The sequence below is a fragment of the Otolemur garnettii genome, unplaced genomic scaffold (assembly GCF_000181295.1).
Source record: "Otolemur garnettii isolate 467f Iridium unplaced genomic scaffold, OtoGar3 scaffold00101, whole genome shotgun sequence".
Lineage (NCBI taxonomy): Eukaryota > Metazoa > Chordata > Mammalia > Primates > Galagidae > Otolemur > Otolemur garnettii.
The window spans coordinates 3,122,384-3,144,812 of NW_003852496.1; the positions used below are offsets into that span (position 1 = coordinate 3,122,384).

At 51.0% G+C, this 22,429-nt stretch overlaps 1 protein-coding gene across 1 annotated transcript in view; it reads right to left on the reverse strand.

Annotated features, from left to right (window-relative positions):
- The window catches only part of EFCC1 (EF-hand and coiled-coil domain containing 1), a 52,645-nt gene that overhangs the window by 2,556 nt on the left and 27,660 nt on the right, over positions 1-22,429 (reverse strand). Inside the window, exons 3-6 of the mRNA XM_012809210.1 lie at positions 6,652-6,809; positions 5,467-5,602; positions 4,099-4,267; positions 443-583 (exon numbers count right to left, since the gene is read on the reverse strand). Coding sequence (XP_012664664.1) covers positions 443-583; positions 4,099-4,267; positions 5,467-5,602; positions 6,652-6,809 — 604 coding nt within the window. The remainder of the gene's footprint in view (positions 1-442; positions 584-4,098; positions 4,268-5,466; positions 5,603-6,651; positions 6,810-22,429) is intronic.

Genomic DNA, 22,429 nt, shown 5'->3' on the forward strand with positions numbered 1-22,429 from the left:
GCCTTAGCCACTTGAGCCACAGGCACCGAGCCGGGTTTTCTCCTTTATTCTGCAACATGGTGTACTATGGTGATCAATTTTTTTCTTTCTTTTTTTAAATGTATAACTCAAAAGTGATCTTTTTTTTTTTTTTTTAATGTGGAATCATTCTTGAGTTCCTGAGTTAAATACGACTTGGTTGGGTTGCGTTTCTTTGAACACTGTTAGATTTGGTTTGCTCGTATTTTATTCAATAGCTTTACTTCCATGTGTAAATGTGACCTTAGCTTATAATTTTCCTTTCTTATATTTATCCTCTTTTGGTTTTGAGATTCCAATTAAACTGGGATACTTGTAACACCTGTGGGCTGTGGCCACAGCCAGAGCTTGAGGCCTGCATAGGGGAGTCCCTCCAGAAAGCGCTTCTCCTTCCCAAGGGTGCCAGCTGCAGGGGTCTACCCACCAGGGCTCGGAGCCTCTGCAGCAGCTGCAGCACATCCACCAGCTTCTCCTCCAGCAGGGACAGCCGCACCCTCTCAGTCTCCACCATCTGTAGTTCCAGCCGCAAGTGCTCATTCTCTTCCACCTTCTGCTGTAGTTCTGCCTGCGGGGAGAAAGGGGATATTGCCCAGCCTGCCGCCCTCTCCCCTGTAACTCACGGTACCCTTCCTGGCACAGCCATGGCCTGCCCCGACCCCTTCACAGGGGTCATCTCCTCTGACCTCCCTCGGTCTGCCAGGAAGCCTGTCAGATAGGCCCCCCCACCTCCCCAGGGCTGGCATCAAGCCCAGAGGAGCTCGGTGCCTGGCTTAAAGCCGCACAGTGAGCCTAGTGATGTAAGAGTTGTGTGTTTTGTTTTCTAGTCTAAGGACTCCATTCTCTCCTCTTTTCTCTGTCTGATTTCACTTCATTTTAATAAATTTGTTTTGTTTGTTTGTTTGTTTGAGACAGAACCTCAAGCTGTCTCCCTGGATAGAGTGCTGTGGCATCACAGCTCACAGCAAGCTCCAACTCCTGGGCTCAAGCGAGTCTCCTGCCTCCACCCCTCAAGTAGCTGGGACCACAGGCACCCGCCACAATGCCCGGCTATTTTTTGGTTACAGCTGTCATTGTTGTTTGGTGGGCCTGAGCTGGATTCGAACCCAACACCTCAGATGTATGTGGCTGACGCCTTAGCCACTTGAGCCACAGGCGCAGAGCCAATAAATTTGTTTTAATGTCAAGCAACAGAAACCAATCTAGCCAGCTTAGACAGAAAGGGAGTTCACTGGTGGGTCAGTGGGCAGAATGGACCAGAAGCTGAGGACCTCAGCAGTGGGGTAGCTCCCCGGTGACACAGCAGGAGAATTTCAAGGCTCTTGTCCAGGAGCCATAGTTGAAAAATGTTCTCTCCAGCTACCTCACTCCCAGAATGGGAGTCCCAGCACGGGGCCTGATTGGCCCAGCCGGAGTCACCAGCCCACCCTTGGCAAAGGAGTCCACCAAGATTGTCAATCCCTGTTCGGCGCCTGTAGCTCAAGCGGCTAAGGTGCCAGCCACATACACCAGAGCTTGCAGGTTCAAATCCAGCCTGGGCCTGCCAACAACAATGGCAACTACAACCAAAAAAATAGCCGGGCGTGTGGTGGGCGCCAGTAGTCCCAGCTACTTGGGAGGCTGAGGCAAGAGAATCGCTTAAGCCTAAGAGTTGGAGGTTGCTGTGAGCTGTGATGTCATAGCACTCTACCCAGGGTGACAACTTGAGGCTCTGTCTCCCCCCACCAAAAAAAAAGATTGTCAATCTCACTAGAGGACACCAGATGCCAAGCAGAGACAAAGTGTCACATGGTCACCCACCTTCTAATGCAGACATAACAAGCATGAGGTGGTCCCCTCTCTTGAGACAGATGAAATGAACAAGAAGTGCAAAGTCTGGTGGCTCTGGGCACCCAGGGTCTACTCTGCTGAGGCAGGAGGAGGGAAGGTCCAGTAGGACTGGAGGGCTGCCTAATCGTGGAACTCCCCCAGCCCCCTATTTCCTTGAATATAGTTGGGAAAGGGATGGGGGCTATCCCTGTGGGAGCAACGTGGCCTTCAAGTTCTTTCCAGATGGCCTGCAGCAGTGCACCATGCCATGCAGCACCTGTGTGGCTGCCCCTCCCCAGCCACGAAGGCAAGGACTTTCCCCAGGGGGTGCCTGAGTAGGCAAGAGCAAGGCCTCAGGGAAACAGTGGTTCTTGTATTCTCTGTATAGCAAATCAAAGCAACACAGAAGAACGCCAGAATCAGTGATAACCACAGCTGATACATGTTGTGAGCTCACCTCAAGTATTCACCCATTCGTGAAACTTAGTACTATTAACATGCCCATTTTACAGATGGAAAAACTGAGGCACAGAAACGTTGAGTAACTTTGCCAAGGTCACCCAAGTAATAGAGACAGGATTTGAATGAAGGCAGTCTGGTTCTAGGGTGTCACCACCATATTGCTGCCTATTCCAGTGGGCAACCAAAAAGTGTGTGTCCACCCGAAGGCAGGGCGTCCAGAAGTTGGAGATGGTGCAGATATGACTGGAAGGTTCAGAAATAGCCACATTGGCCTGCAATTTACTGGGGTTCTTCTTTGTTTCCTTCAGCACATCTCAACAAAAAGTTTGCATGAGTTGGGTGCAGTGGTTCACACCTGTAATCCTAGCACTCTGGGAGGCTGAGGTGGGAGGATTCCTTGAGCTCAGGAGTTTGAGACCAGCCTGAGCAAGAGTGAGACCCTGTTTCTACTAAAAATAGAAAAATTATCCAGGCATTGTGGTGGGTGCCTGTATGCCCAGCTCCTCAGTAGGCTGAGGCAGAAGGATCGCTTGAGCCTAGGAATTTGAGGTTGCTTTGAGATAGGCTGATGCCACAGCGCTCTAGCCTGGGGCAACAGAGACTCTGTCTCACAAAACCCAAAAATTTGCATGATCCTGGTCTTTGTCCAATCTATTATGACATTCCAGAGTCTTTTTTTCTGTCTTGGATTTTTATTTAAGAGGCTGGAGCCTCAATAGGTCCCTTTGCTCTTTCATACCCCCGAGACTTACCCACTGGCCTCAGAGGTCGGAGGGGTGTGGCTGCCTTGGTTTAGGGGCGCACTGGCGTGGGGAGGCACAGGCTCAGCCCCGCCCTGCCTCTCATTCCCTACCTCACCAGGCTCTCTGAGCACAGAATGAGAGAAAGCACGTGAGGCCCCTGCATGCTGTCCGTGTGTTGTGTGTCAATTGGTATCGTTCACAAAAATTATTTAAGGAGCCAGGACTTCGTGAGACCATACATATGTAAAAAAACAGTACAGACCCTTTTCCCTCAGACTTTCAGATATATAAATACAAAACTATCTTATATTAAAACCACAATTTGCCAAACTGCACTGGGCTAGGGATTGGGGAAGTGACAGCTTTGAATAGCATTGCACATGTGGCTGCTGTGGACTTGAGAAGCTCCTGTGAATAGCATTGCACACATGCCTGCAGTGGACTTGAGAAGCCCAAGTGAGCTGTGCTAAGTGGTCTCACTGAAATGGAGAGAGCGGCTGCCAGTGTCTGGTCCCCATCATCCATTGTCGTTCTGTTCTGTCCCATAGGAAACGGCCCTTCCTCAGCTTCATCTGACTTTGGTGGAGACGTCAATCACTGCACCTGCCCCCATGACAGGCTTGGCCCAAGATGGCACATGACCAAGGCCCTCTGGATCCCTCCCTGAGACTGTGTGTCCTAGGAGAGCCATTTTCCTTCTGGTGTCGCCCAGCGGGGCTGATGCATGGTCTACCTTCCCCTCCCCCAGTTTGTGGACTGAGCCCCTCTGCAGTGGGGGAAGGCGAGACCACACCCAAAGGGATACAGAGCAGGTGGGAGACAGCTGGGCTCAAGTCCCCGGACCTGCTGTGCCCAAAGCTCAGAGCACCCCGTTTTTCTCCCTCCGTGTTCCGCTGGGTTCCCGTTTTGCACTCAAGCTAATCTGAGACGGGACCCTTTCACTTGCAGTCAAAAGATTTCTCATTACATCTAATCACAGGAGTCCGGTCTCTCTGAGTCTGTGAATGGGGCCCAGGGCCTGGCTGTGCTCCCTCAGGTCCTCACAGCTGTGAGCATCAGCTCTGCTGACCTCCTCCCCCAGCGTCCCCAGAGTCTTCCCACCACTGCAGCCCTGGGTCCCCAGCTGCTTCACCAGCATGGCCACACGGGCCTCCAGCTCCCCCAGGGCGTGGGTGTGGTCGGCACCTCCAAAGTGGCCAAAGCAAGTCAGGAGCCGCTTGGCTGTCTGGTCATCACACCTGCAGCAGAGAAGAGTGCCAGCACTGTGGGGGTCTGCTCCTTCCCACCACAGAGAGAGTGTCCTTACCTAGTCGGCTGTCCAAGAGCAGAGCCAGGCCATGGCACCTGCCTGCATAGCACCCTCCCGTGGTGCCTGCTCTCTCAGAGAGGAAAAGCCAGAGGCCTCATCTGATCTGTGCTGCGACCTCTCTGTCCTCCCCTCTGCCCACTCTAGTCACAGGAGCCTCCTCCCTGTCCCTCCCTCACCCCCGGGCCTCCGTACTTGCTGTTCCCACCCCTTGGAATGCTGTCCCCCAATCTCCCACATCTGCACTGCTCCTGGTTCCTTCAGGTCTCTGCTCAAATAGCACCTTCTGTGAGAGGGCTTCTGGCATTTCCCTCTCCTGCTCTGTCCCTTCCCTGCTTTATCCCTGTTCCTCACACTTGTCACTTCACCAGAATAGAGGATCTAGGAGAGGACAGCACTGTCTGCTTTATTGCCATTTCCCCAGTGCCTCTAAATCTGCCTGGCATATAGCAGATGCTTAACAAATGCATGTGGTGATCGTAAGCCCTGGAAATCTAGAGGACTTTATAATATGATAATAAAAGTAAATGTCACCCTCCCGAAGGGTGCCCACTTACTACTGTGCACCAGGCACTTCATATTCTTACTCGAAAACTCATACAGCCTCTGCCAGACAGGTGTTACCTCCCCATCTTAGATATGAGGAGACTGAGGCTCAGAGAAGCCAGGGGACTCATCTGAGGTATCTCCGCCATCCTGGGCCTTTGGTCCCCTCTAGGGTGGTCATGAGGATTAAACAAGAGAATAGACAAGAAAGTGCCAGCCCAGGGCCAAGCTGGAGGAGGCACTGGCAGCAGTGTGCCCAAGGAGCACTGGATTGGGAAAGGGTCAGGGTCTGAGGTCACCCTAATTCCTGGGAGTAACCCGAGAGCTCTAGAGCATGTCTTGGTGACAGAGAACCAATGGGAATTAAAGCCAGTCACAAGCTGTACCCTTGAAGATAACCTCACTTCTTCATGTATGCTAGGGGAGGCCCTGTCACCTCCATTTTAGGAGACAGAGCCTCAGAGGGGCTGGGAGGTGACCCAGCCAGGCCAACCAGACTCCCAGGTGCTCCAGGCTTCCTGGGACAGCTTCTGAGAGCCCAAGGCCCACTGTGGGCAGGTCAGGATCTGGCTTCCCACAGCCTACCCGCTCCTGCAGCCGGAGAGCTGTGCCAGCAGGGGCTTGGCCTCGGCTGGGGGCCTCTGCTCCTCCTGCCACTCCTCCTCCTCTTCCTCATCAGAGGCGGCCTGGCCCTCCACGGAGCGGAACAGCTGCTCATCCACTGCTGGAGAAGCACAAATTCAGGGACACAGGACAAAGGGTGGGGAAACCAACATCCCTTCCCAGGGGGGCGTGAGTGGGCAGAGGGGAGGGGCTCAGGTGCCAACACCCTCCCCCCCTCCAGAAGCTGCTACCCACGTCCTTTGCTCCTGTGAGGTGAGGCCATCACATCTGCTACTGTTCACACTCCCCAATGTGACTGGCCTGGGAATGATCAGGCCTAGGATTTTAAGGAGGGACTGGGAGAGACGCCTCTGAGCATGGATGTAAGTGGTAGAGGCCCAGCACCTGCCGCAGCTGAACTGGGTGGGCACCAGGCACCATCTCAGCCAGCTTTTTGTAGCCTACCAGGGAGACAGTCCCTTCCTTTCATCCTGAAGGCTTCACCCCCACCAGATTCTTCAGGTACAAACTCTTTAAAAATTTTTTTTGAGGTGAGGTCTTGCTCTGTTTGTCCAGGCTGTATGTAGTGCAATGATGTCATCATACCTCACTGGAGTGTTGAACTCCAGACTCAAGGGATCCTCCTCCCAGCTCAGCCTCCCAAGTAGCTGGGACCATAGACGAGCCACCATGCCTGGCTAATTTTTAACTTTTTTGCAGTGACAGGATCTTGCTCTGTTGCCCAGGCTGGCCTCAAACTATTGGGCTCTAGAGATCCTCCTGCCTCTACTTCCCAAGTAGTTGGGACTACAGGTGCCTGCCGTCACATCTAGCTAATTTTAAAATTATTTTGTAGAAACAAGGTCATGCTCTGTTGCCCAGGCTGATCTTGAACTCCTAGGCTCAAGCAATCCTCCTACCTTTGCCTCCTAAGATCCTGGGATTACAGGTGTGAGCCACCATGCCTGGCAACGTCCAGGTTCTTAAGGCGATGGCAAAAAGGGCTTTTGTGGGCTTGAGATGGCCAGCTCGGGCAGCCAGGGGACAGGGGGTTCTGTTTGGAGGCTGGATGGCAGCATCGATGCTGACAGGCCCCTGAGAGCAGGGGTTGGGTGTAGCCAGATCAGCTGTGGGCCTGGCAGCAAGACTGGGCACGTGGGGGCAAACCTTCATCCAGGGCTCTGCTTCCGCAGCTGCTATCTGACTGCCAGGCTCCCTCTGCGGTGGGGTCTGGGTCTCTGGTCCCAATGTCCTCAGGTTTGCCACTTTTGTCTCCTGGCTCTGGGCTGGCTCGTGTCAGGGTTGGAAGCTGGGAGCCCCCTGACCTGCAGCAGTGGGAGAAACACAGGTGTTGAGGAGGGGAGTGTGGGGTGTGGCCACTTCTGACTCTGCACAGGTAAGCTCACCCAGCCACTATCATCCTGGCAGAGTCCATCTCTCACAGTCCAGGAAAGTGCCAGATTCTCATGTTCCCAGCCTCCCTTACAGCTGGGTATGGGCATATAATCCAATTTTAGCCAATGGGACTCAAGGTGAAATCTTCAGAACCTCTGGGACAGATGTTCCTCCTTACAGTAAGAGGCTTAGGAAGGGAAAGGCCCCTTCCTGCCTGCCTTTGGGCATTGCTGTATGAGGATGGAGCGTTTGCAGCTACTGCAGCCATTTTGTAACCATGATGAAATGTCTGAATTTTCAATAGTTGAGCAAGAACCCTGACAGTTTTCCCTTTTTGAGACTGGGTCTTGCTCTGTTGCTGGAGTGCTGTGGCATCATAGCTGACTACAACCTCAAACTCTTGGGCTCAAGCAATACTCCTGCCTCAGCCTGGCGAGTAGATGGGACTACTGGTATGTGTTATCATATCCAGCTAGTTTTTTTACTTTTTGTAAAGATGAGGTCTCACTATGTTGCCTAGACTGGTCTCAAATTCCTGGTCTCAAGTGAGCCTTTTGCCTTGGCCCCCAAAAGTGCTAGGATTATAGGTGTGCACCACCATGCCAGCCACCCTGACGTGTTTTAGCCGCTGAGTTAAGCAGTCCTGGAGCGACTCACCTCTGGACTTCTTATTATGGATGAGATTTTTTAAAAAGGTCTTTATTGTTTCAGCTTTTTCTTTTTTGAGACAGAGTCTCACTTTCTTGCCCTCAGTAGAGTGCTGAGGCATCATAGCTCACAGTAACCTCAAACTCTTGGGCTCAAGCAATACTCTTGCCTCTGCCTCCTGAGTAGCTGGGACCACAGGTGCCCGCCACAACACCTGGCTAGTGATTTTTTTTTTTTTTTAGAACTGGGGTCTCGCTCTTGCTTATGCTGGTATCAAACTTGTGAGTTTAAGCAATCCACCCACCTCATCCTCCCAGAGTGCTGGGATTACAGGTGTGAACCACTGCACTCAGCTGTTTCAGCTTCTTTTAATTGCATATTTTTATTCCTTGCCTCTAAAAGCCTTTTTTTTTTTTTTTCTCCAGTTTTTGGCCGGGGCTCAGTTTGAACCCACCACCTCCGGCATATGGGGCCGGCGCCCTACTCCTTTGAGCCACAGGCGCTGCCACCCTAAAAGCCTTTAATTGAAGCATCTCATGGGCTTTGAAGAAGCTACAAATCCCCCCATCAGTCCCTTGACTCGATATATTCCATGGGCTTCACTTTTTGAATATGCATTTTCCTGTCCCTGCAAGATCAGGAAAGAAAGAAAGAAAAATCTGTCACATGAAAATGCTAAGGAACTGTCGCTTATAAAACTAGTTTGGTCCCCCACCCCGAACCCCCCTTGCAGCAGCGTCTGTCCCTCTCCCATCTCTGCGGCACACCTTGTTCCCTAGTCTGCCCTCCAAGCCACAGAGTGAAACCACATATCTTGAAAAAGCAGACCCCGGGGAACTGCTTAATGGCAGGACCACTGAGGAGGAATGTGGCTGACCTGGAGACAGCAACAGGACAAGGACAGGCCAGGAGCAGCAGAAGATGCCTTCTAGGAAAAGCCTTTAGAAAAACGAAGGAATGGCATGGATATCTTTGCAAAAGGGACCCTTGTCATGTTTAAGCTGGAAAAATCTTTAAAACCCATAAAGTTGAGGATGTGCCATTGTGTTCCCACCCAGTTTTTCTTACACCATGTTTGTTCCAAGAAGGAGAGCATTACGATTCTGTTATGAAGATTATATATAGATATTTTTTGAGACAGAGTCTCACTCTGTAGCCCAGGCTAGAGTGCTGGGGCATCATTATAGCTTACAGCAACCTCAAGATCCTGGGCTCAAGCGATTCTCCTTGCCTTAGCCTCTGAGTACCTGGGACTATAGGTGCCTGGCACTATGCCCGGCTAATTTTTCTTTTAGTAGAGATGGGGCCTGAGTTCAAGAGATCCTCCTGCCTCAGCCTCCCAGAGTGTAGTGATTATAGGTGTGAGCCACTGTGCTGGCCTCAAGCTTGCTTTTCGTTAAGAAAACAAAAGAATAAATGGCTGAAAGTATTACACATGAGGTGATCTTTCTTTTTTTCCCTAAGATATTTGAGGGCATCAAAAGCAAAATTAGAGGGAGGGACAGGCCTGCTTAAAGTTTCCTAGTGCAGCTGGCTGGGGCACACTGGCACACCCCCTCCCACCCACGTGGGTGCGAGGCTCTCCAGACGTCTTCCTCACGGTGAGTCTCAGTGGGAGGTGAGGTCATTATCCACATTTTACAGAGGAAACCAAGGCACAGAGCGCTGGAGCAACCTGCCGAGGCCGCACAGAGGAAGGCGGATGTGGGGGGCCTGCACAGCCAGTCTGCGGTCACCCAGCTGCCGTCCTCATTAGGTGACTCCTGGCCACATGCAGCGAAGTTGACAAGAGGAAGCCACTGAGAGCAGAGCCATGTGGAGAGCAGGAGGGATTAGGACACACTTTGGAATTTTCCAAGAAGCGAAATGTGGCTGCAAAGAAACAGAGCTAAGAGCTTCCCCTCGAGACCCGGCTGCGCTAGTCTGGTCACATGCTCAGCTGCTACTCCGTGACCTCTCTGCCGCCTCACTCTGCAGGTCAGCCCCCAACCACACAAATGTGCCGCGACACCACTTTAAAACAAGCAAATAAACCACACAGCCCTCTGACGTGTGGCTGCCCCAGCTCATCCTGGGCTGCTCAACTTGACAGCACAACTTCCTCAAAGGGTCACCCCTGACTGTGATGCTGCCAGACTCAGTGGCTGCGTCTCAGTGGGCATCTTACTTGGCCTGTAGAGAAAGTACTGGACACTCAATGACTCCTTCACTGATTCCCTGGCTTCCAGGAGACGCTGCCCTCAGGGCCCCCTGGCACTTCTTATCTACTTGGCCAGTGTTTCCTCTTCATCCTGGCCCCACAAGCCATGTGCTCCAGGACTCCATCTGGGATCTCCTCTCTGTGTGCACTGGAGGGGGCCTGGTCATGGCTTTAAGTGTCCGTGGCTCCCACTCCACGTCTCCAGCTCTGGCTGTGCCTCTGAGCCCCGGACTCAGATCCAGCCTCCTGACAAGCCCCTCCAGCTCAGCTTACCTGCTGCCTCAGCATCGCTGCCTGCATGTTCCACAGGCTTCTCAGAGCCTCCCATGCCACCCGGACTCATCTCTGCCCTCCTCCATCTGCGCTTCTTCCTCGCCTCAGAGAAAAGTGCCATCACCCCCTTAACCATACAAAGAGTAGCCACTGAGTTTGGCCACCTGGAGGTCACACATGGGTATGCAGCCCCTGACCCACTGCTCCGTTCCCAGCCTGGCACCTGGCCCAGGGCTACCACAGCGAGGCTGCCGGGCAAAGGGCTGTTGTGTAGATGCTATTCTGTGGCCCCTCTTATGCCCAGGTGTGTATATGCAGGTGGGCAGAGGAGGTGGGAGGGACGAGGAGGGGAGAAAGAGCTGCAAGTCACCACATCCAGTGGGCTGCTTTCGCGGGTGACACCCGGGCCCTCAGGCAGGGAGTGCAGACAAGTCCTCTCTCATCTGGGCCTTGTCCACTGGACTCGGGCCACTCCCTCCCACAGACAAGCAGGGTGCTGAGTCCGCAGTGGGCAGAGGAGGTGTGCTACAGGAGGGGGGACTCGGGCGTGAGCAAGAGACCTGGTGGGGGAAGAAAAGCAGCAGGCGGGTTCGAGGACGGAAAGGGCTGTGGCATGACTGGAGTGGAGGACTCAGCAGGAAGGAATGGGCTGAAAGAGAGGGAAAGGGCCGAGCAACCCTGGCTGGGCACCCCTACTCTCACGGGGCCTGGTTGCTGTGTGGAGTAACACTCGCCCCTGGACTTAGGGGGCTGGCATCTTTCAGGGGAGGAAAAAGTTGAGTTGCCAGGTGGCTGGGGAGAGTGGGACTTAAATCTGAGCCCACCACCTCCAGGACCTGACCTCATCCCCTGTCCACTCTGTTTTTGTACCTGGCTGGCACGACTCAGACAGGCCTTGGAATGTCCCACTTTTATTATTATTATTATTATTATTTTGAGATAGAGTTTCACTATGTCACCCTCCATAGAGTATTGTGGTGTCACAGCTCACAGGGACTTCCAACTTTTGGGCTTAAGTGATTCTCTTGCCTCAGCCTCCCAAGTAGCTGGGAATACAGGCATCCACCACAACACCCGGCTATTTTTTGGTAGCAGTTGTCATTGTTGTTCAACAGACTCGGGCTGGGCTTGAACCTGCCACCTTTTGGTGTATGTGGCCAGCACCCTACTCACTGAGCTACGGATGCTGGGCCGGAATGTCCCACTTTTATTTATCACATAGTTGATGATGCCTGGGAGGTTGACCCCTACAGAACAGGTTAAGTTTTAGTACTTTTGATCTGCAACAGAGCCACTTAGATGTTTCAATCTAACAGAATATGTTCATATAGTATTTCTTGATTGACTGCCTGCAAATCCAACCATCCACCCACTTATTAGTGGGTACCCTGCTTTGCTAAAGTCTTTGTTAGAATTGTATGGACCTAGACATTTGACAGCCATCAGCCCTGAGACGGGACCACACAGTGGTTTAGTGAGGGTTTCATGTAAGAATGTGCTCCAGTTGACTGTGGGGAGAGGGTGGAGTTGCCTCTGCTGTCTCTTGGCTCAGCGACTTGGTACAAGGTAAAAGGCCACTGGTGGCCTTGCTGGGCAGGCTGAGTGCTGTGGGTGATCCTTTTACTCCCAGAGGTGGAGCTGCCCTCCTGACGGGTGAATCCAAGGTCTCTCCTCTTTCTTCCCACCCCAGGCATCATCACTTGCTGTCATGACCATGTTCTTGAAATAGTTCTGACCCTGCTGCAGAGCCTTCTGTAGTCCTCCCAGCCAGCCAGAGAAGCCCAGATCCCCTAAAAACCCAGCCCCTCCATGAGGGAGTTTCTGAGGTTACAAAGAAAAGATCCTGAGGAAGAGAGAGACTATTTTGTATATTTTGTTCAAGGGGCACTATAGGTGGGGAGAGGTGTCCTTGCCCCATCCCACCTCAACCCTGTCCCTAAGGGCCCCATTCCACTCTGGCTGCGGAAAAGATCAAAGGTCAGATTTCTTTTTTCTTTTTTTAGACAGAGTCTCAAGCTGTTGCCCTGGATAGAGTGATGTGGCATCACAGCTTACAGCAACCTCCAACTCCTGGGCTCGAGTAAATCTCCTGCTTCCGCCTCCCAAGTAGCTGGGGCTACAGGCGCCCACCACAACGCCTGGCTATTTTTTGGTTGCAGCTGTCATTGTTGTTTGGTGGGGCCAGGCTGGATGCGAACCCGCCAGCTCAGGGGGTGGCTGAGCACCTTAGCCGCTTGACCCACAGGCACTGAGCCACAAAGGTCAGATTTCAAAATGCTCTAGTGGCTCCCTATGCCCAACAGAAGGAACCCCAATTTCTTCCTCCTCCTCTTCATCATCATCATCATCTTGAGGGTCCTCCAAGATCTGAGCCAGCCTCATTCCTGGAGATGATCCCTGGGCACAGCACTGCCGGACCCAGAACTTCCTGTGCATAACTCTTGGGGTCTTGACACATGATAATAACCATATCTAAGACCCACGTGGAGCTTGCTATGTGCCAGGCACTGTCCTAAGTGTTTCACACAGATGAACGTATCTAAGGGCCACAGTCCAAGCACAGTGTGCACCCCTCACCCCAGCTGGCTAAGCCTGGAAAATCCTCCTGGCCCTTCACTCCCTTTCTCCAACATACACCTACAACCTCATGAGATTGCAGCTTCTGGGAAACCAAAGTCTTTGGATTCTGGGGGGAGTATGGTTGCAAACTGAAACTTAAAGAAATTGACAGAAGGGAACACCAGGGTGAAAACTATGGCTTAATGTGACCCGACTTGAGAAACCTCACCCAGCCTGAACACAGACCGCTTGGCAGACTGACAGCTCTTTCTTTCTTTCCTTTTTTGTTTTTCTTTTTTTCCTGAGACAGAGTCTCACTCTGTTGCTGCTCTGTAGAGTGCTGTGCTGTCACAGCTCATAGCAACCTCAAACTCTTGGGCTCAAGCATTTATTTCTCTTGCCTCAGCCTCCCAAGTAGCTGGGACTACAGGTGCCTGCAACAACCCCTGGCTTTTTTTTTTTTTTTTTTTTTTTCTAGTTGTCATTGTGGTTTTAGCAGGCCTCGGGCTGGAACCCACCAACTCCAGTGTATGTGGCTGGCGCTGTAACCACTGAGCTACGGGCACCATCTGATAGCTCTTTCTTGATTCCTTGGGTGGTGGTATGTGGCTGATCTTAGCTGAGGGAGCAATTTGGTTAATTCTGATAACAAACTCTGAGATTCTGGCATTCTAATTAGTTAGGCAACCCCAAGCGACCCACTGTCTCAACTTCTTTTTTTTTTTTGAGACAGAGCCTCAAGCTGTCCCCCTGGGTAGAGTGCTGTGGCATTACAGCTCACAGCAACCTCCAACTCCTGGGCTCAAGCGAGTCTCCTGCCTCCGCCTCCCAAGTAGCTGGAACCACAGGCGCCCGCCACAACGCCTGGCTATTTTTTGGTTGCAGCCGTCATTGTTGTTTGGCGGGTCTGGGCTGGGGATTCGAACCCGCCACCTTAGGTGTACGTGGCTGGCGCCTTAGCCGGTTGAGCTATAAGCGCCGAGCCACTGTCTCAACTTCTTAGAGGGCAAGTGGCATCCAGCCACCAGAGATTGATGCCCTTATATTGTCCAAGGCTGTAGACGCACTGTGCCTACCCTGTCATGGATAACTTGCTGAGCCCCATTTGTGAGGGAGATCAGGGATTGCAATTACCAGCATGAACAAGGAATTCCCAGTAAGTGCGAGCCATAAACTTGTGTTTATTAAGTCCCTTTAAAAACAAAATTCACATTTCTCTTTGCTCTAAGCTTAATCCCTGCTGCAGTGGCAGTAATTAATGCCGATGAAAGCCATTGTCGTGGATGGGTTCCTGAGGGAAGCCTGAGTTTGGTCTCTGTCCTCCCTCTCTCTTTTTTCTCTCTCATGCACTCCCTTCCCCTTCCACCTCCCAACATGAGATGATGGGGCAAGAAGCCCCTCACCAGATGCTGAGCAGGTGCCGGTGCCATTCCCTAGGACTTCCCAGCCTCCAGAACTGAGAGCCAGACACGCTTCTTTTCTTTCCAAGCCCTTCAGGCTAAGACACCCTGTCCTGGGTTCCCAGAGCTCACCTACTCTCCCGTGGAGGTATCATGACGTGTCTCCCTCACCACACAGGGATTTCCTTGTGGGCATTTGGCACAGGGACTGAGTGGCCCAATAAAGGTTTGTCAAATGAATGAATGAGGAAATGAATGAACGAATCAAATGGCAGCTATTTAGGGGAGGAATAACAAGGGTAGGCCAGTCTGGGGCAAGTCCAGAGGCTGGGTCAGTCTCGCAGGTTCCCCTGTCGCCTGGTAACCTGCTCTTGGATTGTTCAAGGAAGGACAGGGGGAAAGAGAACCAGGTTTGGAGCCACTGGACCTGGGCTGGGTCTCAGCTTCACCCTCCCCAGTTCTAATCAGCGTTTCCCTAGAGAACCCATTGGCCTCAAAGAGGGGTGGGCCCTAAGTGAAAGAATAATGCAGACTGTCGCCGACCACAGGCGCTGTCGGCCGTTTGTCCATTCATCTACTAATATGTATTTTCTTTGACAGTAAAGATTATAGCCAGGAATGAAAAACTAGCATCTCTTGCCATAAATAGAAAGCACCCATTGTTAACTTCAGTAATCAGGAGGCCAGCAGCCGGAAGCTGTCTCTGCATCAGAGTTCCCAGCTAACAGACTGCAACCTAATTTAGTACTAAACAAAATCCAACAAATAGCTGGGTTTCAGCCAATCCTAGACAGCCAACTGATCAGACCGTACCCCCGTAGGCAGATAGGCAGCTATAGCCACTCAGGTGACTTCTCCACATTATTCCCAGTTTGGCCTATAAATGCTGGCTGCTCACACTGCAGGGCAGAGCTCTCCAGGCCTCTGCTGGTGTCCAGAGCTGCTCAATCCATGAACCCATCTTTGCTCAAATAAATGCTGCTAAATTTAATGTGTCTAAAGTCCTTCTTCTTCTTTCTTTTCTCTCCCTCTCTTTCTTTCTTTTTTGAGGCACAGTCTCACTATGTCGCCCTTGGTAGAGTGCTGCGGCGTCACAGCTCACAGCAACCTCAAACTCTTGGGCTTAAGCAATTCTCTTGCCTCAGCCTCTCAAGTAGCTGACACTACAGGGGCCTGCCACAAGCCCAGCTATTTTTTTTGTTGCAGTTGTCATTGTTGTTTAGCTGGCCCAGGCTGGGTTTGAACCTGCCACCCTTGGTGCATGTGGCCGGCGCTGTAACCACTGTGCTATGAACGCCGGTCCATCAAAAGTCCTTCTGTAACACCCTACAAATACATAAAATGACAACAAAACAAATTTAATCAATTCTAGCTAGATCGGGTTTGCTGTCTGCTTTTGAAGCCAAGGCTGTTTATTTTCTATTCAAAAGGGAGGTTAACAAGTGTTAGGGGGTCAGAGACACACCAGTTCCAACCATGATGTGAAGTAACTACATTGAAAAAGTATGGCGAAGGGCCCACCCACTTTGCCCCCTGCTTTCCAGGCCTGTGACCCCTTTATTCACCCCCTGGATCACTCTCCTTTGGGGGCCATGAAGGGAATGAGGTGGGGGGCTTCCACGAGCTGCAGAGATGCCTATCATCCCACAGGCATTGCTAAAGCAGCTCCCTCATGACCGCAGGCTGTTTTGGGCACCCTTACTTCCTGACAGACCCCAGAGTCCTCGTGTGTGGTTGGGTGTTCCCTCCAGCTGGCCACATCTGCATGCCGCCCAGATCCCCGGGTGAGCCTGTGATGTTTTCCTCCTGCTGGAGGCCAATGACCACATCTGGCCACCAGCCCAGTGGCTTACACAATCAGACGAGGGCCAGATGTTGCCTTTCTTCCCTTCCCCCTGTTCTGGCAGCTCCTGGCTGAGTCTGGCAGGCCCCTCTCTCAGTTCTGGGATGAAAAAGAGCAGTCTCAGGGGTCATCCAGCTCAGGTTCCGCCCTGCAGGACCGTGGCTTTGCTGTGGGACCTCCACACCCCTCTCTCCATCTCTGAGCCTCTATGTATTTCCCCCATAAACATGGGTAAACACTGGGCGCCAGGCTCCTGTGAGGGCAAATTAGAATGACATGCTGTTTCTAAGTATATGGAGTTCCTGACTCCATGGACATTTGAGACAATTCTAGGTGGCACACAGAGGCATAGATGGGTGTGTGTGTGTGTGTGTGTGTTAAACAGTTAAGCATTTATTTGAATGTGCACTTAAAAAATAATAAACACATAATAAACACATAAAACAAGTTTACATTTATGACAGTGATGCAACTTGCTTTTTATTTAAGTAAAAAGACTGAGCCACGCATAGGGGCATAGGCCTGTAATCCTGGCACTTTGGGAGGCTGAGGTGGGTGGATTGCTTGAGCTGAGGAGTTCGAGACCAACCTGAGCAAGAGTGAGATCCTGTCTCTACTAAAAATAGAAAAAAACTAGCCAGGCATGGTAGTGGGCACCTGTAGGCCCAGCTACTTGGAAGGCTGAGGCAGGAAGATTGCTTAAGCCCAAGAGTATGAGGTTGCTGTGAGCTATAATGCCATGGAACTCTACCCAGGGTGATAGAGTAAGACTCTGTCTGAAAAAAAAAAATAAAAAAAAAATAAAAATGCCAAGTATAGGGTATTGCATCAGTTTTTGTATTTTTAGTAGAGACGGGGTCTTGCTCTTGCTCAGGCTGGTCTCGAATTCTTTAGCTCAAACAATCCACTCACCTCAGCTTCCCAGAGTTCTAGGATTACAGGGATGAGCCACCACACCTAGCCTATATTTGGCATTTTGAAATAAGGGCTAAGAAAATATGTTCAACTAGCTAGCTAGAGGGATAGATAAACTCTAGCTCGAGGGATAGATAAACCCTAGCTCGAGGGATAGATAAACCCTAGCTAGAGGGATAGATAAATAGAAAGATGGACACGCAGACTCACAGAGACACAGCCTGACAGCTGCCAGGGGACATAGGCATTCCTTGTCAGCAGGCTGAGCCCCACAAGTGCAGTCACCTTATTTGATGTGGTTCTGAAACGATGAGCAACTCTTAGAAAATTCCAGACAGGGCAGTGCCCGTAGCTCAGTGAGTAGGGCGTCAGCCACATACACCGAGGCTGGCAGGTTCAAACCTGGCACGGGCCAGCTAAAACAATGACCACTGCAACAAAAAAATAGCGGGGGGCGGCACCTGTGGCTCAGTGAGTAGGGCACCAGCTCTATATACTGAGGGTGGTGGGTTCAAACCTGGCCCCAGTCAAACTGCAACAGAAAATAGCCAGGCATTGTGGCGGGCGTCTATAGTCCCAGCTACTCGGGAGGCTGAGGCAAGAGAATCACCAAGCTCAAGAGCTGAAGGTTGCTGTGGGCTATGATGTCATAGCAGTCTACCAAGGGCGACAAAGTGAGACCCTGTCTCTAAAAAAAAAAAAAATAGTTGGGCATTGTGGTGGCACCTGTAGTCCCAGCTACTCAGGAGGCTGAGGCAAGAGAATTGCTTCAGCCCAAGAGTTTGAGGTTGCTGTGAGCTATTATGCCAAAGTACTCTATGCAGGGCAACAGCTTGAGACTCTGTCTCAAAAAAAAAAAAAAAGAAAAGAAAAGAATAGAAAATTCCAGACAAAACAAAGTATAAACTCCCCTCAACTCACACAGCATTGCATTGTTGGAAAATTCTTTGTATGTTAAAACTCTGTAAAAAATTGTTTATATATACAGCAGAGGTAGGTAGACTCTAGTTTCTTGGATAATTACAGAGAAAACAAGTTTTTCACAGCACAAATGCCCAGTTGAACATGTGGAAGTGTGTGGGGTGTGAGGTGAATCTTGTTTATACAGGACCTGCCCAGAGGCTTGTATCCCTGGCAGGACCCCACGTCTCCGGAGTACCAACCCCCAAGTCATTGAGACAAACCCTCTTCCCCCTAAGTCTCTAGAACACCTGTGGGAAGATACCGCTCCCACGGAGACGCCTTGTTCCAGATGCCTGCCCTGATTTCAGCCTCACTTCCCACTGGCTGTGGCAGCCTTGCCCTGGGACCATGAGGTGCCTACCCCTGTGGATTTGGACTTGGAGGCTGCTATGTCACTCAGCTGGACCATGCCCAAGCTCTAGGAAGGGTGGCATCCTTGCCTGCCACCAGTGCCCAGCTGGCCTGCTACCATCCCGGCCCCTCCCCACGGAGCTTCTAGGCTCAAACAGCCTCACAGAATGGCAGATTTGGCTGTATCTGTTTAATCCGGGCCAGTCTCTCCATCAGGGGCACCTTCAACTGACACTCAGCTCCCCATCTTTGAAACGGGAATGAGTCACCCCTGTTCATGGAACGGAGTCAGGTTAAATGAGGGATGTGTGAGCCTAGCACGCAGTAGGCACTCAGCAGGCATGAGCTCCCATCCTCTGTCCACAGCTTCCTCCTGGCCACCCACCTTCTCCAGTACTCACTTTCCTTTAGGGACCTCAAATACATGTGTGAATTTTAGCAGTGGTAGTCCCGCAGTTTTGAAATTTGACCTGTCCAATGGGCAGCCATCAGTCACATGTGGCTACTTAAATTGACTTAAAATTAAACGAAACTAAAAATTCAGTTCCTCATCAGCCACATTTCAAGCTCTCAGTAGCCACATGTGGCTCCTGCCTGTCGTACTAGACAGCGCAGACAGAAGTGTTTCCATCATCACAGAAAGTTCTATTGGGCAGTGCTGATCTAAAGCTTACGTTAAAAGTTAAATTCATAGGCAAAGTCATTTTACCCAGAATAGTAATTCTCACTTGTTTTCTTGAGACAGAGTCTCACTCTGTTGCCCAGGCTAGAGTACCATGGCCTCAGCTGAGCTCACAGCAACCTCAAATTCCTGGGCTCAAGTGATCTTCCTGCCTCAGCCTCCCAAGTAGTTTAATTCTCGCTTTTAAACCACCGGTTCAATTTACTATTACACTCATGCAGTAAAAAGGGAAAATTGCTTATACTGCAATCGTCTGAACTTAGAACTTGACTCTCTTGTTCATATAGACATGTCGTATGTTACAAGGGAGGGTCTTGCCACGGTCTCCCCACCCCTGAAGGAATTACTGGACTAATGATTGAAGCACTCAGAGGAAGGCTGGTAAGGGGTCTGACTGGGCTTTTAATCCTATGTGACCAAAGCTAGCTGCCCCCCTGGTACATGGAGAAACCTCAATTTGGGTTCCTGTCTAAACCACTCAAGAGGGTGGACTCAGGAGAGAAGACCTAAATGAGAAGGACACGATTAAAATAGAAGAACATACAACAGAACAGCTTTGTAATCTGGGGACACAGGACCCCTCAAAAATGCGAAAGCAAAAATCGTAAGGCCAAAAGAATTTGGGGATCTGGATCATATCAAAGAACACACTGGGGCTCACTGACATCACTTGGCCACATAAGTATGTGCCCCACATCCCCAAGACCTGGCAAAACCTCTCCTGGGGAAGTTCTCACACAGGCTCCATGGTGGCATGTGTGAAGATGCTAACTTGGTGACATCTGGGGTGGTGACATCAGAGGCCACCTCTGGGGAGTGGATGGGAGACTCTGCAGCAGGAGGAGCAGTGGAGATGCACCCCAACAACACACTGGGGCCGGGACCAGCGTCAGTGGGAAGGGTGAGGAGCAGCGCGATGCACACAGCACCATGCCACTGATGCACACAACAGCACCATGCCACTGATGCAGGTGGAATCCGACTCAGAGAGACACATTTTGCAAGAACACAAACCAACAGAAGATACGCAGAATCACATGGGAATGGCTGACTGGAGAGCTGGAAGTACAAAGGAATCAAAGGGGAGAAAAGTCATTCCTGTCCCTGCCCCAGGCCAAGTATCCTGCTTGGAATACAGGAGACAGGCTCGGCGCCTGTGGCTCAAGTGGCTAAGGCGCGAGCCACATACGCCTGAGGTGGCAGGTTCAAATCCAGCCTGGGCCCACCAAACAACAATGACAGCTGCAACCAAAAAGTAGCCGGGCATTGGGGCAGGTGCCTGTAGTTCCAGCTACTTGGGAGGCAGCGGCAGGAGAATCGCTTGAGCCCAGGAGTTGGAGGTTGCTGTGAGCTGTGATGCCACAGTTCTCTACCCAGGGGGATAGCTTGAGGCTCTGTCTCAAAAAAAAAAAAAAAAAAAGAATACAGGAGACATTTGCTGAGGCAGGAGGATTGTTTGAGCCCAGGAGTTTGAGTCCTGCCTGGAGAACATAGTGAGACCCAATCCCTACCCCAAATAAATAAATAATAAAAAGAATACATGAGGCATCCCAATGCCGACTTTTATGGCCATCAAGGACCAGCATAGTAGTCATAAGGACATTGTCATTTAACTCAGGGATTGGCAAACTTATGTTGTAAAGGCCCAGATAGTAAATTTTTCAGGCTTTGAAGCCCAGATGGTCACTGTTGGGTCTACTCAACTCTGCTGCTGCACAGAGGCAGATCATACAGAAACAAATGAACATGGCTCTGTTCCAATAAGGCCTTATTTATTCTAATTTTATGAAATTTTCATGTGTCATGAAATATTATGCCTTTGGCGTTCCCCCAACCATTTAAAAATGTAAGAATTATTCTGAATTGTAGATTGTATAAAAATAGACATGGGCTGGATTTGGCCCACAGGCTGTAGTATGCTAACATTGATTCCACCAATGACTTCTGCCACCTGTGGGGATAATTTAATCTAAGGAAAACATGTTTAATCCACCTGGAGAACTGAGGCCTCTTCTTTACTCCAGAGGCCAGCCAGAACCTTTTGGACTTATTTGAAGTTATGAAAGACAGCAAGCATCTGGGGGGTATAAGACCACCATGAGAAGGCCAGGGGAGTGTATTGTCCTGGTGACCAGGAGGAAAGGCTGCTGTTTTGCTTTAATAAGTTACATCAATTTTTATTGCCTGCAACCCTAACGCCCTGGCTGGTGCCATCTCAAGGAGCTCACTTCATCTTACTCAAGTTCACTCTCTTTCCAATAAAATGTCTGCCTCACTGTGGTGGGCCTTATGGTGACTGCTGGTATGGGCAGAATGTCCAGGATGACCCCTAAGAATCCACACCCTGATTCCCAGAACCTGGGAGTGAGGTGAGCCATCGCCCAGGATGGTGTGATGCTACATGGCACAGATGACCCATAAGATAGGGCAGTTGTCCCTCTCTAATCACACAAGTCCCTTTAAAAGCAGAGAACTTTCTCATCTGGTGCAGAAGAGGCCGTGTCAGGGAGCTTTAAGTGTGGGAAGGAATCGGGTCAGATTGTTGCTGGCCTGAAGATGAGGGGAGCAGAGACAGGAACAGAGAGCAACGGGGGTGGGGGGAGTCTCAGTCCTATGCCCACAAGGAACTGGATTCTGCCAACACTCTAATGGGCTTGGGAGCAGATGATACCTCACTTTTGGCTTTGTGAGAGCCTAAGCTAGAAACCCAGCCAAGCCTGCCTGGAGTTCTGCGTTATGGAATTATGAGATCACAAATGGGTGTTGTTTGAAGCCACTAAGTTTGTGGCAGTTGATTATGGTTGTGATAGAAACCAAAATACAATGGCTCTTGAGGAAGACGGCTGACTAGAGGCAGCTTTTGCCAGAGGCTCCTGTCCAGAGGACGAGATAGTGGACAGAAGTGGACTCAGTGAAGCCAAAGGTGGAGAGCTGGCTAAGAAAGAAGATAGACCAGTGCACATCATCTCCGCTGAGGCAAGCTGCGACTCCAAGAAAGATGATCCAAGAAAACAAATTCCAGGCGCAAAGCCCATCGCCAAGATGATGACAGACCCCTCCCCCAAGTGGGGAGGCTCTCCACAAGCAAGGAGGGAATAAAAGACCTCTCGTTTTAACCCATGGGAGATAGCCACTAAACACTGGGCCTCCTTCTCCAGGGAGGTCCCACTTGTGAGCCCAGGCATCATCCTGCCCAACATAAAATTGAACAAATATTTTCCCCACAATTCTGAACTCCCAATCCACCCTTCCCACTTCACCTGGTGATCTGAAGGTCTGCCCCCTGCAGAGCCCAGAGTGGCAATTCCCTGAGAGGCCTGGGCATTGTGTGGGCCGCTGGACAGCAGTGCGGAAACAGTGACTTGTGTGGAAGCTGGAAGGCGTGGGAAGAGAGGGACGCACAGGAGGGGCAGACATGCCACGATGGTGACCAGAGGGTGATCTTTTCGGACTTGGTGGCTCACTGGAGGGGTTCAGGCTCCATCCTCTCGGGTTTGCAAGATGGAACTGCCTAGGCATTTCTACTATAGGGCCGCTGGAGACTCTTTGAACTCTCTCTCTGTTGGTCAGTGATTATACTTCCCTGGACAACCTGATTAGAACTCTTGGGCTGTCCACCCAGGGACCCTCTGAGGTTGACAGGTGGGATCCTCTGAGGTTGACAGGTGGGACCCTCTGAGGTTGACAGGTGGGACCCTCTGAGGTTGACAGGTGGG